This window comes from Lynx canadensis, chromosome D4, assembly GCF_007474595.2.
Source record: "Lynx canadensis isolate LIC74 chromosome D4, mLynCan4.pri.v2, whole genome shotgun sequence".
Classification (NCBI taxonomy): domain Eukaryota; kingdom Metazoa; phylum Chordata; class Mammalia; order Carnivora; family Felidae; genus Lynx; species Lynx canadensis.
The window spans coordinates 25,768,435-25,782,086 of NC_044315.2; the positions used below are offsets into that span (position 1 = coordinate 25,768,435).

A 13,652-nucleotide genomic window follows, 5' to 3' on the forward strand; every position below is an offset into this window, starting at 1 on the left:
GTGATAGGCACAGACAGCCTGCTGTCAAATTATATAGACATTCATTGTCCCTGCTGAGAGCTTTTTCCCCTTCCCAACTTTGCTGTGCTCCGTTAGATCAAAATGTTCATAGAAAAATGGGCTGGATCGCTGCAACCTTGCCAGCCATATCAATCTTCCAGGATTTAGAACATCGATGATGAAGGAAACAGCACTTGAATTAATATTTCACTTGATAAATTGTTGAGGTTTATGTGTTGCCGAGATTTGTCAACAGCAGCCTTCTGGCAAAGCAGAAAGGCTTTTGAAAAATGACCTCTGATGCTTTATACCACTTTTATGCTTAACATTCCCCCCTCCAAACAGAGAGCCCATTCCCTGGGGCTCTGTTACTGCAGAGTCGGGGGTTCTACTCAGAGAAACCAAGGCAAAGAAAGGGTCTCCTCTGGTGGAGGAAGAAAAGCAAAGAGCAAGTATCTTGCTGTAATTCTTTAAGTCAGGGTTCCACTATGTACATGGCAGATGATCCAGAGCCCGAATTCCTGGAAGAGTCTCAGCATTGTCTTCTAGGTATCAGCTTCCTCCAAGATGATTGAATGCTACAGGAATGTTGATGGCCTGGCCCGGCCCAGGGGAGAGTCACAGAAGAAAGCAACTGGGATCAGTGTGTTTTAATCATTGCAGGCGCTCCAGAAGCAAATATCGCTGGCCTTCTGACAACATGTGGAAGGTCTGAACATGACAGCTCCTGCATTTCTGGGGGTAAATGTTGAGAAATGTACGACCTTGACTGCACCCACCTCGGGGAGTTCAGGCAGTAGCATGCTTTTGGTTCCTGCAACAGGAACACGGCAAGGGGGCCAGTGGTGGGGAGGTTTTACTGGCAAGATGCAGAGAACGCTTAACATAACACATTTATGTTTTTCCATCTCTGGGTTTAAGCTCTGGGTGATCTAGGCCTGTCAGGAAGCCAATCATAAAACGGGGATGGTTAAGGATATTGGAAAGAACTTGTCTTTATAGCTATTCTTGGCAGAGTTTCTGCCCTTTACTAATACCGGTGTGCTAGACTCAAGATGAGCACAACCAGTGAGCTTGCTTTTGCTTTGAGTAATCTGAAGATTCTAAATTGGCTGTGTGAGGACTTGTTTGCAGAATTAAGCCAGAGTGTATCATTAAAGGCAACTTAAATGCACATCCCCTTGAGAGGATGCTTTAAAAAATTACCTATAATAGCAGTTGGCTGCCTCCTGCATAGTTTGTTTAAGATTCAGCTAGCTGCGGAATGTCCAATTGTTATCACTACAAACTGTGATAATCCCCGTCTGAGGGGGAAAATGAATCTTGGAGGTCGGGGGACGGATTACCATTATCTTTCATAGGGGATTCGAAAATGTGTGACACAGTTACTTTCGTCTTTAGAATTGCCGTGCTTCTCACTGAAATAGTTAATTAATTGAGAGGGAAAAGACAGAGAAGGGTGGAGGTGTGGAAGCATGTGTCCTGGGTGGTTGGATGACCGCACAATCCCGTGCTCGCTCAGCAAGTAGCAATTGAGGCTTTTCTTCCCCTGGTACGCAGTTGCTTGACTGATGCTTTCATCTTTCCTCCTTACCGTTCCTTCCTGTGTTTCTCTTGGCTTATGCCAGTGGCTGTGGCCAGTGGTCCGCTTCAGTGGGACCCTCCAGCCACGCAGTGCCCTGCAGAAACACGTGTAATATATGTCTGGGAGTGGGTGTTGACTTCTCACGTGCAGAATGTGTATCGTGAACCAGCGAGAACTTAATTGTCTTGAAGCTTTCATATAGACCTTTAACTCTGTGCATCTAGTTTTGTTTGCAGACACATGGGTTTAGTGGTCAGTAGATAAATTGTTTAAACAAGACACAGTAGACCATATTTATGGGCATATACGTTCTTAGACTTGGGACCAGAAAGTTTAAGTCTTGTGTGAAATACGTCATGGCTGTGGCTTTAGTATAAAGACATCCATAGAGTAATCTACACATAATATTAGGGTTAAAGGCAAAGTGGGCAACTTTGCCTTGGGATTGATCCATTATTGTTATGAAAGTATTTTGTAGGCAAAATGCTAACAAGGTGTGTGCAGAAAGAGAAACATAGTAATAGGACCATCCAATGTAACTTTAGTCCACCGGTTGGAAGTTTATTAATAATACCTAGTAGTAATTCATACTCATGAAGCCCATTTAAGTTTCTAATACACTTTGCTATCACTAGTCTCATAAAATAACAAGCAGATATTCTTTGGCACATTTTACAGATGTAAGTGGATGTAGAGGTACAAAAAAGGCAAGTGACTTGTCCAAAGAGTGGAGGAAGGCACTCAGATCTTTAAACTGCTAGTGCATCTTTCAGGATATGGTGACACAGGAATCCTGCATTCATGCTGGGAGTTTCAATGAGAGAGTGTTTGTTCTAAAGATGTTCAGAGAACAGAGAGCAAAACTGCATATTAACTTACCGGAGAAGGAAGTCAAGACAGTGGAAACTTTGCCCATCGGTGGTGGGAATAGAAAATGGTGCAGCCACTTTGGAAAACAGTTGGGCATTTCCTCAAAGTGTTAAACATAGAGATAGCATATGCCCCGGCAATTCTACCCAGGAGAAATGACAACGTATGTCTACACAAAAACTTGTACACAGATGTTCATAGCAGCATTATTTATTTGTAATGTGGAAATACCCCGAATGTCAACCTGTGGAAATGCCCCAAATGTCCATCAAAGGGATGAATGGATCAACAAAATGAAGCATATCCATACAATGGAATATTATTTGGCAATAGAAAGGACTAAAGTAATGACACATGCTACAACATGAGTGAAGCTTAAAAGCGTGCTAAATGAAAGCCGTCTGTTTCAAAAGATCTCATATTAAATGATTGCATTTATATGAAATGTCCAGAATAAGTCCACGGAGACAGAAAATAAATGCAAATTCATGGATGCCTGGGGCTGGGAGTGGGGGACGTGGGGAATGACTGAAAACGTTCTCAAATTACATTGAAGTGATGGCTGCACAACTCTCTGAATATACTGAAAACCACTTAATTGTATGCTTTCCACGGGTGAACTTCATGTATGTGTGAATTATAGCTCAACAAGAGCATTCAAAGCATTACAGGAGAATATGTTGTTGTCTTTTTTCCAACTCCAGGCCCAGCTTCAGTTATCAGCAATGATGATGACTCTGCCAGCCCACTCCACCACATCTCCAATGGGAGTAACACCCCATCATCTTCAGAGGGCGGCCCCGATGCCGTCATTATTGGAATGACCAAGATTCCTGTCATTGAAAATCCCCAGTACTTTGGCATCACCAACAGTCAGCTCAAGCCAGACACATGTAAGTACAGCTGTTTATACTTACTTTTATACTTATTGGCCTGTTTGCTGCATAGCTATATCAATCAGCGTGTTTATCAGAGTGCCTGACAAGGATGACTGAAGGGAGGGGGCAGTGAAATGGCTGAGGATTGGTGGGGCTTTGGGCTGATGGAATAGATCCTTTAGTTTGCTGCTTATGGAATTCTCAGGGCATGTGTCCTGCAGGGCTTGGGACTGTGGGCAGATATCGACTTCTCTTGGGATCCATTTCCCAAAACCATTTGTCACCATGAAGTTGGAATCAAGGCATGCTTGTCTTGAAAAAGATAGAGACAGAAACCAGAGGTATCAGTAGACTGCACATACATCAGTTACAAAAGACAGGCGATTGGTGGCTTTTAAACTGGATTTATTGAAAGTCATTAAAATATACACCATTGGTAGTCAGGAAGGTGCTGTGTTGCACACAGGTGGTATTGACTCGGGTAGTTCTGTATTATTTGTTCAGTTCTTGTTCCCAGCATGAGATTTGTGGTCATGCCACAATAGGAAAGACACATCAAAACAGATCATGTGCATATTAAGTACACTGACCTGTTCTTCACAGGACCAAATGAACCCATTAGCCTCTGTTGAGAAGCTTGGGGTTTTCCTCAGAGACTCTTATCCTATCTTCAAAGCCACTGCTCAAATATAAAAAATGGAGCATGGCTTTATGGAAAACAAAAAATAAAACCACAGTGAACAAACAGGCTTATGCCATTGGAACTGCAGGACTTTCTTCATACTTGAATAAGGAGCCAGAACATCAGGTGGCCTAGGTCTTAGGGGTTCACCTGACACCGATGGACACCTTCTGTCTGTTTGGCATGTTCTTACTCTGTCTTAAATACTGTTCTCCTGCCTGGCCTCAGAGGTAAGGTGTAACAAGTGCAAAGTTAGATTTTGGAGACTGACTTTCCTAAGAACTCCCACGGGATAAAGGAACTTAGCAATAAGCATCTTTTCGCATATAAGGAAATACCTATAATTTCATCCTATTCATTCAAATTTACCCCCAAGGTATGGTGAATATTGCATTTTAATGTAATCATTAGAAAAAAAAAACAGTATTATGAGCTTGTAAAGTATGAAACTAGACCCACCGTAGATTTCAGTTGCATATGCAATATGACAAGATAAATAGAATAGCATATATGAGGAATATTGAGTTCCTTGAAATAAAAATTGTTTGAAATCAAGGTATTATTAATCCTAATATTGTCATTATGGTGTGAACAAGATGCATGGAGGCACTGCTTAAAACGTATATTCTTTGTTGAGATAAGTGTCCTCCAAAGGTCCATGAAATACTCTGCATGCATAACGGTCAAATGTTGAATAAGGCAAACCAGGGTACTATGATGGGAGAATTCTGTCATCATTTTGATGGTGCTCCCCAGAAACAGAGTCTTTTGACACCCCTGTCACCACAAGTACCAGGTTATATGATATACTTCAGTTAACCTGAGGCTGTATTATAATTGAGGTTGACAAAAATCAACCTGTCCTCAAAAGTTTGTTCTTCTTTGTTGATGGGGAAATATAAAGCTGAATAATCAAGTAGATAGCATCAGTGCAATACATGCAATAAGAGAAAATGAACCAATGAGCAAGAAAGCAAATAAATAAATGAGAACCAAAAAGAATATAGACTAGGTGGCTGTTGAGTCTATAGTTCTATCTGGATGTGCTTTCTACCTTTTGAAGTCTCACAGAAAGTTTTTAAAGGTGGTTTCCTTAATCTAGAGTCCATGGAGAGTTTTCAAAGTTTTTTAAGTATACATTTTGGTTATTTTGGAGGAGTCTTGGATTTGTGGCTCAGCCACTCTATGTCACCCCCACTTAGAAGGCATGGGAAGCAAGTTTAGGAGACTCGTATCCTCCCCTCAGTTTCTGTCCTCCAGAACATTGATTCTTCATTTAGTAGTTCCTTCCTTATAAAGTCTTGCTGGGCCCTTCACCCAGTGGTCCTTACCCTGCTCAGGGTTCTCAGTCACTCACAACATCTTACATCAGAAGAATTTTTTTTTCTTCCAGGCATCAACTTATATGCTCTTTCATGATTTTTTTAAAAAAATTTTTTTAACATTTATTCATCTTTGAGAGACAGAGAGAGACAAAGCATGAGTGGGGAAGGGGCAGAGAGAGGGAGACACAGAATCCAAAACAGGCTCCAGGCTCCGAGCTGTCAGCACAGAGCCCAACGCGGGTCGAACCCACAAACTGTGAGATCATGACCTGAGCCGAAGTCGGACGCTCAACTGACTGAGCCACCCAGGCGCCCCACTCTTTCATGATTTTAAGAATACTTACCATCATACATCTTCCATGAATCTTTTTCAAAGAAATGGGAATGAAGAAGCAGTTTACTTCTTTCCTTCTCTTCATTCTTTCCTAAATGTCATTCTTTACCCCATAGTTTTTTCCTTTATCTTCAATGTATGTTGCTTCTTGTTAGGTCCTGAGTCTGACCACTCTTCAGTATGTGTTTATATAGTCTTGTTTAGGTTAGATTGTAAGCTCCAAAAGAGCAGGAACTGTGTCTATTGAACTATTCTTTCATAGCAAAGGACATGATGTACCTTTGATATTGGCCGGATGTTGACCAGATGTGGCTATGTATTACTGAAATAGTAATTACCAATAGACTTATAACAAGTAAAGATGAGCCCATAGCCTTTTTCATTGGCACTACCCCTACTAAAATTGCCTATATAATAGTTTATTTTTTAGACAAATTTTTAACAATATATTAGCCAGTTTAGTCAAATTTAAATAACAATTTAGCTGAAATAAGCTTTTGACCAAAAAACAAAAAACAAAACAAAACCTTTCTTTGAACCTTCTAACCATAGTCATCCAGGAATTGAAGTATTCAAAAATGCATAGACCAGAGACATACAGAGAGATTCGTTGCTATAGGCCCATCAAATTTTGGGAGCTTAGCTTTCAGTGAAGTGATTCCCATTAGATATACCCAATGAATTAACCTCCAAAGAACCTCAAAAGAAGGGGTCTTCCAAGGAGTTGGATATGTTACATTTGAAAAACAAAGTTAAGAAGATCGCAGAAAAAGTTTAGAAATTTCACCATATACTTAAAGCAAACTATCTTTATGGATAAGACACCACTAACTTGACCTCATTTGGATCTTGGGCCACAAACCAGCATATTTACTTCTTTTTCCTAAGTATACGTGCTATTCAAAGATGTTGGCTTTAGAATAGATGTGTGATCTTACAAGGAGTAGTTCCAGTCTCATTCCACTGAATTGTAAGAATCTAATACAGAAGGTGAAGTTCAATTCATTAAATATTTATTGACTACCCACAACACTCTTACAACACCAAAGAACCTGAGATTTGGTGAGGGTGGTAGCATGTCCTTTGCCCTCAAGGAGTCTCATTGTGAACCGAGTGGTTACAGACACTGTCATATAATCACAGGACACCTTGATAGGATAGCTAAGAGCAAGGGTCCTGACCCCCAATTACCTATAGGATCAGGCGGGTCATAGGAGAAACAGGCTGGGTCAGAAAGATGATGTGGCGTAGTGAAGGCCATACTAGAACGTGGGCCTTCTATTACCAGATCCTCTCATTTTTCCAGCAAGAACAGCATTTATTATATTTATGTGAATTCCCTAAGGTTTAAAACACTGGGTGGGATCAATAAATTATTTCCATATGAGTCATATTTGGTCCATAGTCCACCATCTGTTTGCGGCCCCTGAGTTAGACCTTAAAGGTCAATTAATACAAACCTTATTTTACAAAAGATGCTCAGAAGTGGCTTGTCCAAAACGACACAGCCTCCATGCTTGCATAGCTTTGCTTTAAAAACAAAACAAAGAAAACACAAGCAAAAAATCAGGATCAAACCAGATTTCCTTAAATGATGTGTAAAATCATTTAAGTGAAGGATGATGATAAATTATTTCCCCCAAAGCACTTTTTCACTCTCAGGAGCTATGTGAGTGGACTCATAAAAAAAAAAAAAAAAAAGAAAAAAAAGAAAAAAAAAAAGTCCAGAGATGGTTTGCAGGATTTTAGAGCAATCTGAACAGGACTGAACTGCTCCTGAGCACTTTCCAATAGCAAGTCTGTCTACTTTATTTCAGGGCCCAGAGGTTCCCCCAAGACCGCCTGATAATAATTTGGTATTTGGAGGCTCCTATGTCACTGCAGGAACTAATGGAGGCTAAATCCATGGCTGATGGAGGAGAAGAGTTCTATGGTTATCTGCAAATTCTGGCCAGACAACATCTTGACGTCACTCCTTAGCTTCCATTACCTAGCCAAGCAAGAAGTTGCCTTCCAAAGAGAAAGCAGTGTGCTCTAATGACTAAGCCCTCAAAGTACTATGCCACTTTAACTATAGACCCATCTCCTCGATCAATCAGGACGGCAAGATGGAGCTGAGGAGCTCAGCAACATCCAAGTCCGGAGTTGGTCTTTAATTCAACTAGTCTGTGTAGACGTGTCCGAAAACCACGTCGTCTGACAGCACGGGGTGGTTTCCCAGTAGGATTTGCCAACTCGGCTCAAGGGCAGCGGTGCGTTATCCTCTCCTTGACTGCTGAGAAAAGTTTTGACAGGGTACAATGGAAACACACCTTCTGGGCTGAAAAAAAAAAAATAAAAGAAAGAGAGAAACACTAACCAGCAACTCCCTCCTCCCCCGGCCCCGAATCATCAATCTTGGGTTCTTTCGAAGGGTGGGAATGCATTATAGCTTCCCCTGCAAGAAAACTGAATGCTGTAGACTTACTGTCATCCCTAAATGTGTGTCTTTCCTAGAGCAGCCTTGTAAATTAGCTAGGGTCCTAGGCCTGAGGCCAGAATTAAATTAGAATTGTCTCTAAATATGAACTGTATGTGTTTGTCCATGTAGCGCATGCCCCCTGTGAGTACCTAGGGCTATAACTCCCTAGGGCAGATGCATATACAGAATTCTGACTCTTTCCCTTTGATTCTGCTTCCAGTGAAAAGTGGATATTTATTGATTTCCTGCAGAGTGTGCCATACTTCCCCAGGTATTATAGTTCACGCGTACGTGTGTATGTGTGTTCTCGTTGGTTTCATGCTTATTAGGCGATTATGTAGATAAGCACAGATTCATAGACCAGCTAGGAGTAGGGAAATGAGACACAATAAGGAGAGGGAGCCTTTTAACTGTGGTTGAAAAGATCACACAGGGCACTCCTCCTGCTCCCCTTAACTGCCATACCCAAACCGTCATTGTGTTAACAATAAGGGGAGGAAGGGAGGTGATATTTTTCACAGAACTGCAGGGGTTTTGAACGTATTTGCAGCGTCACTTTGAGTACACACGAGCCCAAATCCTGAATTTGTCTTGAATCCAGGGCTGAACGAGCGCTTTAGATCAAAGGATGAGAGTCCTAAGGGTGACCCGGGGTTATCAAACCTCAGAACGCCCGGTGGGTGTGGCCCATTTTGTTGGTCAGGGACAGGATTTACAACCAGGTGGAAACAATTGCTTTAGCACTTTTCTGTATCTTTTGCCTATTCATTTTTGTCTTTCAAAAGTGTATTTTCTTCTAAGCATTTAATCGGCCAAGTAATAGCTGTATTGGGAACTGTTTATATCCCTTTCGAAGGCTGTGACCTGCACTTTAAAAATAAGCTAAGCCCATTCCGCCCAGCGTGAGTGTTCGGACGGAGGGGAGAATGCAGTTATTTTAGGATCCTTAGAAACTGCTTCGTTTACAGCACACTGGCTTGACAACTCATCCCTTGGGGGTCTTCGTGGCTCGAATCTGAGGTCCCAGACTAATTCTGTCTCCCTCTTGGTGCCGTAGCTCCCCATCGCTAGCTATAACAGCTTGATATCATATTCTCTTTTCAACTCCAGAGGAGATGGCAAGAAGCTATCAAATAATGCTTTAAAAAGCAACTTGAGTTCCCTAGAAGAAAGGAAATGAATACATGCTGCATAATTACATTTAAAATGTAAGCCATGTTACAAATTCCACAGAGATGAAGCTCGGTTAGCAAACCAGTTTCAAGCACGTTTACATCTAAGTCAGATAAGAGGTGCCATTTTATTAGCATTTGACCACTGGGTGATACCATTTGTTCTCAAAAAAGAAATGCTACTCAGAGGACACCGGGACCTCCTAGAGAAACCACGCCAATCCCACATTTAGTGGCCGAAAGGGGAAAATGACTATGGATTTAGGGGGAGAGACACTCCTAGTGATGTTCTCAGACTTGTTTTTACTTCCACACCTTTGGCCAGCCAAGATGGAACTATGCATGCCCCCACGTCAGACATTTCAGTCTGATGTCACCTAATCACCAGTGATGTCCTGGAAGCACGCCGGTGGACGCAGAATCCTAATGCATTTCTTCTGAGCACTTCCCAAGGCCCAGCCTGACTGGAGCATGGGTGCCAGCAGGATGAATCTAGTCCGGTGGCACCTCCATTTTGGTTTCTGGTTGGTCACGCTTGCACGTGCCGGCAGATTGTGGACCAGGGCCAGCTCAGCAAACACAAATGCAGAGGAGTCTGTTATGCTGCTCAGAAGCTCCTGCTACCCAGATGCTGGGAACAGTTGAGTGCTCCCTGTGGCCAAGCAGAGATGGCACGATGGGAGTTTTTCTGGGAAGTGGCACACAGTCCTGTATGGCCGCCATTATAGCAGAGTTCAGGTTCTTCTCCTTGTGAAGTGCACATTTCCTCCGTTTTTGTTAATTCTGCCAGCCCGGTAACTCACTGTGGCAGAGCTTCTTCTCAGATTACCCATCATGCCAGCTCTCCATGTTCTCTTTATGTTCACTCACGTTGTAGTTGTTTGACTGAATATCCTTTTCCTTGGGAGTCCTCATTTCCCTTGAAAAGCAGGTAAGATGAATTTGCTCTATACCATGGACAGAACTGAAGAAAGAACTACGTTTATTTTAAGTTTACTTATTTATTTTGAGAAAGAAAGAGCAGAGGAAGGGCAGAGAGAGAGGGAGAGAGAGGATCCCAGGCATGCTCCACGCTGTCAGCATGGAGCCCGAGGTGGGGTTTGAACTCACAACCCACGAGATCATGACCTGAGCTGACACCAAGAGTCAGATGCTTATCCGACTGAGCCACACAGCCTCAGGCTACTTCTTCATTCAACCTGATAGCCGAGCACAAAGGCAGTCTTGCTGCTAAGACTCAGCCCCTAAGTGGGAGCCCCAAAGGGTTCCTGGGTCCATGCTGCCCTCTGTCTGAGCCTCCTCCCTTTTGCTGAGAGAAGTCCGTGTCTTTCTGAATGCTTGGCCTCCTCAAACAAGAGAAAATTAGAAGGCAGTATTTGTGCCCAAAGGAAAAGAAAATGTCGGCACTATAGTGACTACCAGGACTGAGGAGGTTCCTAGGATGCCAAACATTCCATTTTAAAATGAGGACAGTCCCAGACAAAGCACAATGGATTGGTCGCCCTAGGTGGCATAGGCTTGGTGATTTCTGCTGGTAAGACAGAATTAAGTCTTAATGCCCCCAAAAGCCTTCAGGTACCCTAGAATGAGATATTTTAAAATAGAAATAAATAATACAAGTTATACTAGGAAATTTGGAAACGTAAGAAACAAAGATGAAATTAAAAAAATCACCTGTAATTCCAACCATTAGAGATACCAACTGATATCAGTTAAATATGTATATGGCTTTCCAGACTTAAGAATATCCTTTTAGTGCCTGTGATATAAAGTCTGTTTTTGCCTTTGCCTTTATTTGTACTGGGCTTTGTTCATATTTCTTTCTTTTTTTAAGTGTTTATTTATTTATTTATTTTTTTTTTGAGAGAGAGAGAGAGAGAGAGACAGAGTGCAAGCAGGGGAGGGGCAGGGAGAGAGACACAGAATCTGAAGCAGGCTCCAGGCTCCGAGCTATCAGCACAGAGCCTGATGTGGGGCTCAAACCCATGAACCATGAGATCATGACCTGAGCCGAAATTGGACGCTTAACTGACTGAGCCACCCAGGTGCCCCTGTTCACATTTCTGTAGTAATGGCTCACCTTGGGTGGATTGTGCTGGAAAGTCTGTAGAAAGCATGTTGGGTATGTTACTGCCAGTTTCAGATTTCTTATCTGTTCGGTGGTACTCAGGAGTTAAGACAGGTTGACAGGCTGAACGTGGCTGGCCACTTCAGGTCTGGCCTAGAGGGACCCTAAATCCAGAGGTGTTCAGCTCACATGGGGAGTGTCACAGAAGAAATGAAGACTGTGTCGTGTGCTGGAAAGATTCAGGAACGAAGAGGCCCCTCGTTCTGCCAAGGCAGGCTGACAGGATTGGTTTAAGGTCAACACTTTTGATGACTCCAGATGTAGTTTACTGCTCAACTGAAGCAGGTGATCACATTTGTCCCCTACTTGTTCGCCCTAGCCAGGTAGCTCCTCTTGGGAACCTGAGTGTGCTGAATCTTAAGGGCCCGGCTGGATACATCTAGTATGTTTCTCACTATTTAGGGACTGCCTTTCTTCCACCCAGGATCCCCCCCGGGTTGTGCATGAATCTTTGATGAGTTGGAATGTCTCTTTAGTCATTCAGCCATCCCTAAACTTGATCGAGTTAGCTGCTCACTGATCTCCAGATTTTTTATACAGAAAGGCTTCTTTCTACTTCTGATGACTTAGGCATCTAGGCCGAGACCGGTATTCTGGCAAGGGGAACTTTATCGATTGTACAACATATGTAGTATGTCAGTGTTGGTATTAAGGTTGACAGATTCTAAAAATGAGTTCAGAATAGATAGATTCCTATGATCTGTAAGAGACAAGACTTGTGTGAGTTTGAACCCAAGCAGGGGTGGGAGGGAGGGGAGAATTCTAGAAAGAAAACAATGATCTAACACCTAGTGTCTAAATTATTCTTATCACTTACCACACATGCTATGAATATGGGTAGACGTCAACATTCTCTTTATCCTGTTGCTATTATTTAGCAGCTATTTAACTGTGCCATTGACCTTCTGGGTGCAATAAAGTAGAAACCAAACTCATTATTAGGTAATGATGAAATGTAGACTGAGTGCCATATTCCTAATGTTCCAACAACAAGGTGGTTGATGTAGAGGGGACAGGATACAATCCTATGCTAATTATATTGAAAGAGTTAGTCTTCACATTAGAGAATGTCTTTATTAGAGGAGATTACATGATAAATCTGCTTGTAAAACAGCAGAGGAACAACTGAGCAACCACCTGACTTGTTTTCTGGCAAGAATGGTGGGTGTCCTGGTCTGTTTCATGCCCAGTACTCATCCCCACCCCTGCTCTTGAACACAGTTCTCTACTGGAGTAACAAAAGTTGGCTTTCAGTCCATTGCTAAAGAACAGAGAGAAACTTAACTTGTTATCCAGAGACAGGACTCATACTCTTACCTTCTATCAGTTGAGCACTAACTGGTCTCACCCTGTCTTCATCCTGGTCTACTCCTTTTGAACCATAAATGTCAATTCCTCTGCCCTTCTCATGCCACCCCTCTCCCTCCTTTTCTCTGTGTATTGGGGTTCAGGAACCATGATGCTAATGATGACATTTCTTCCCAGCTCCTACTTCCATATTGCCATTTGCTGATACCCAAAGAAGCAGATTTGCATCCGTAATCACTGCCTGAGCCTTATTTAGATAAGGCTGTTTGTTTCTTTCCAAGGGCTGTGACTTTTAGGATGTTTCTCTCCTTCCTGAGAGATTTTGTTTTGACTTGACAGTAAAATTCCTCTATTTACATATAACATCTTAGTTTTCCTTGAGCCGTACCCAGACTTTTATCAACATTGGTTTGGGAAGAGGAAAACACTCATTTCATTAGTAAGATACGGGGGATGGGTTGCTCTGCCTTGGATTCCTGAACACCCGAGCTTTGGGGAGGGAGATGATGGTAAAGTAGCAAAGGGAGTAAGATTGTCACTCGCTTCCTGAATCATTCTTCTTCTCTGGGCTTCGTATACTATCTTTTGTTTCCTACAAATTTCACCCCAAGTCTCAACAGAAGTAGATCCTAGTCAGCTTTGGGTCTGACAGCTGATCTAAGGGTACTGTCCTTGGTGTTGACAACTCAGTGCCATCTTTTGTTCTCCTGAAGAGATCTGTGTCATTGAGGGCTGAGCTGCTGTGTGTGGGCCGGGCTCTGGGAGGGATTATTGGGTGTGGGGGGCAGTGAATTCATGTGGGCCCTCCACCCTCTGCACACTTCTGAAGGAAGGGACTTGTGCGGGTGGATATGGATGCCAGTTCCATACCAAACCAAGTCTGGGTGTTGCAGCCATCCCCTCTGTGAG

At 42.6% G+C, this 13,652-nt stretch overlaps 1 protein-coding gene across 3 annotated transcripts in view; it reads left to right on the forward strand.

Annotated features, from left to right (window-relative positions):
• The window catches only part of NTRK2 (neurotrophic receptor tyrosine kinase 2), a 328,951-nt gene that overhangs the window by 180,674 nt on the left and 134,625 nt on the right, over positions 1 to 13,652 (forward strand). For 2 of the 3 annotated variants that reach the window (XM_030293721.1, XM_030293722.1), the window contains one exon: positions 3,160 to 3,348. In XM_030293721.1, the coding sequence (XP_030149581.1) occupies positions 3,160 to 3,348 (189 nt within the window). Of the gene's footprint in view, positions 1 to 3,159; positions 3,349 to 7,491; positions 7,784 to 13,652 lie in introns of those variants that run through there. The other variant, XM_030293723.1, reaches the window with a different exon arrangement.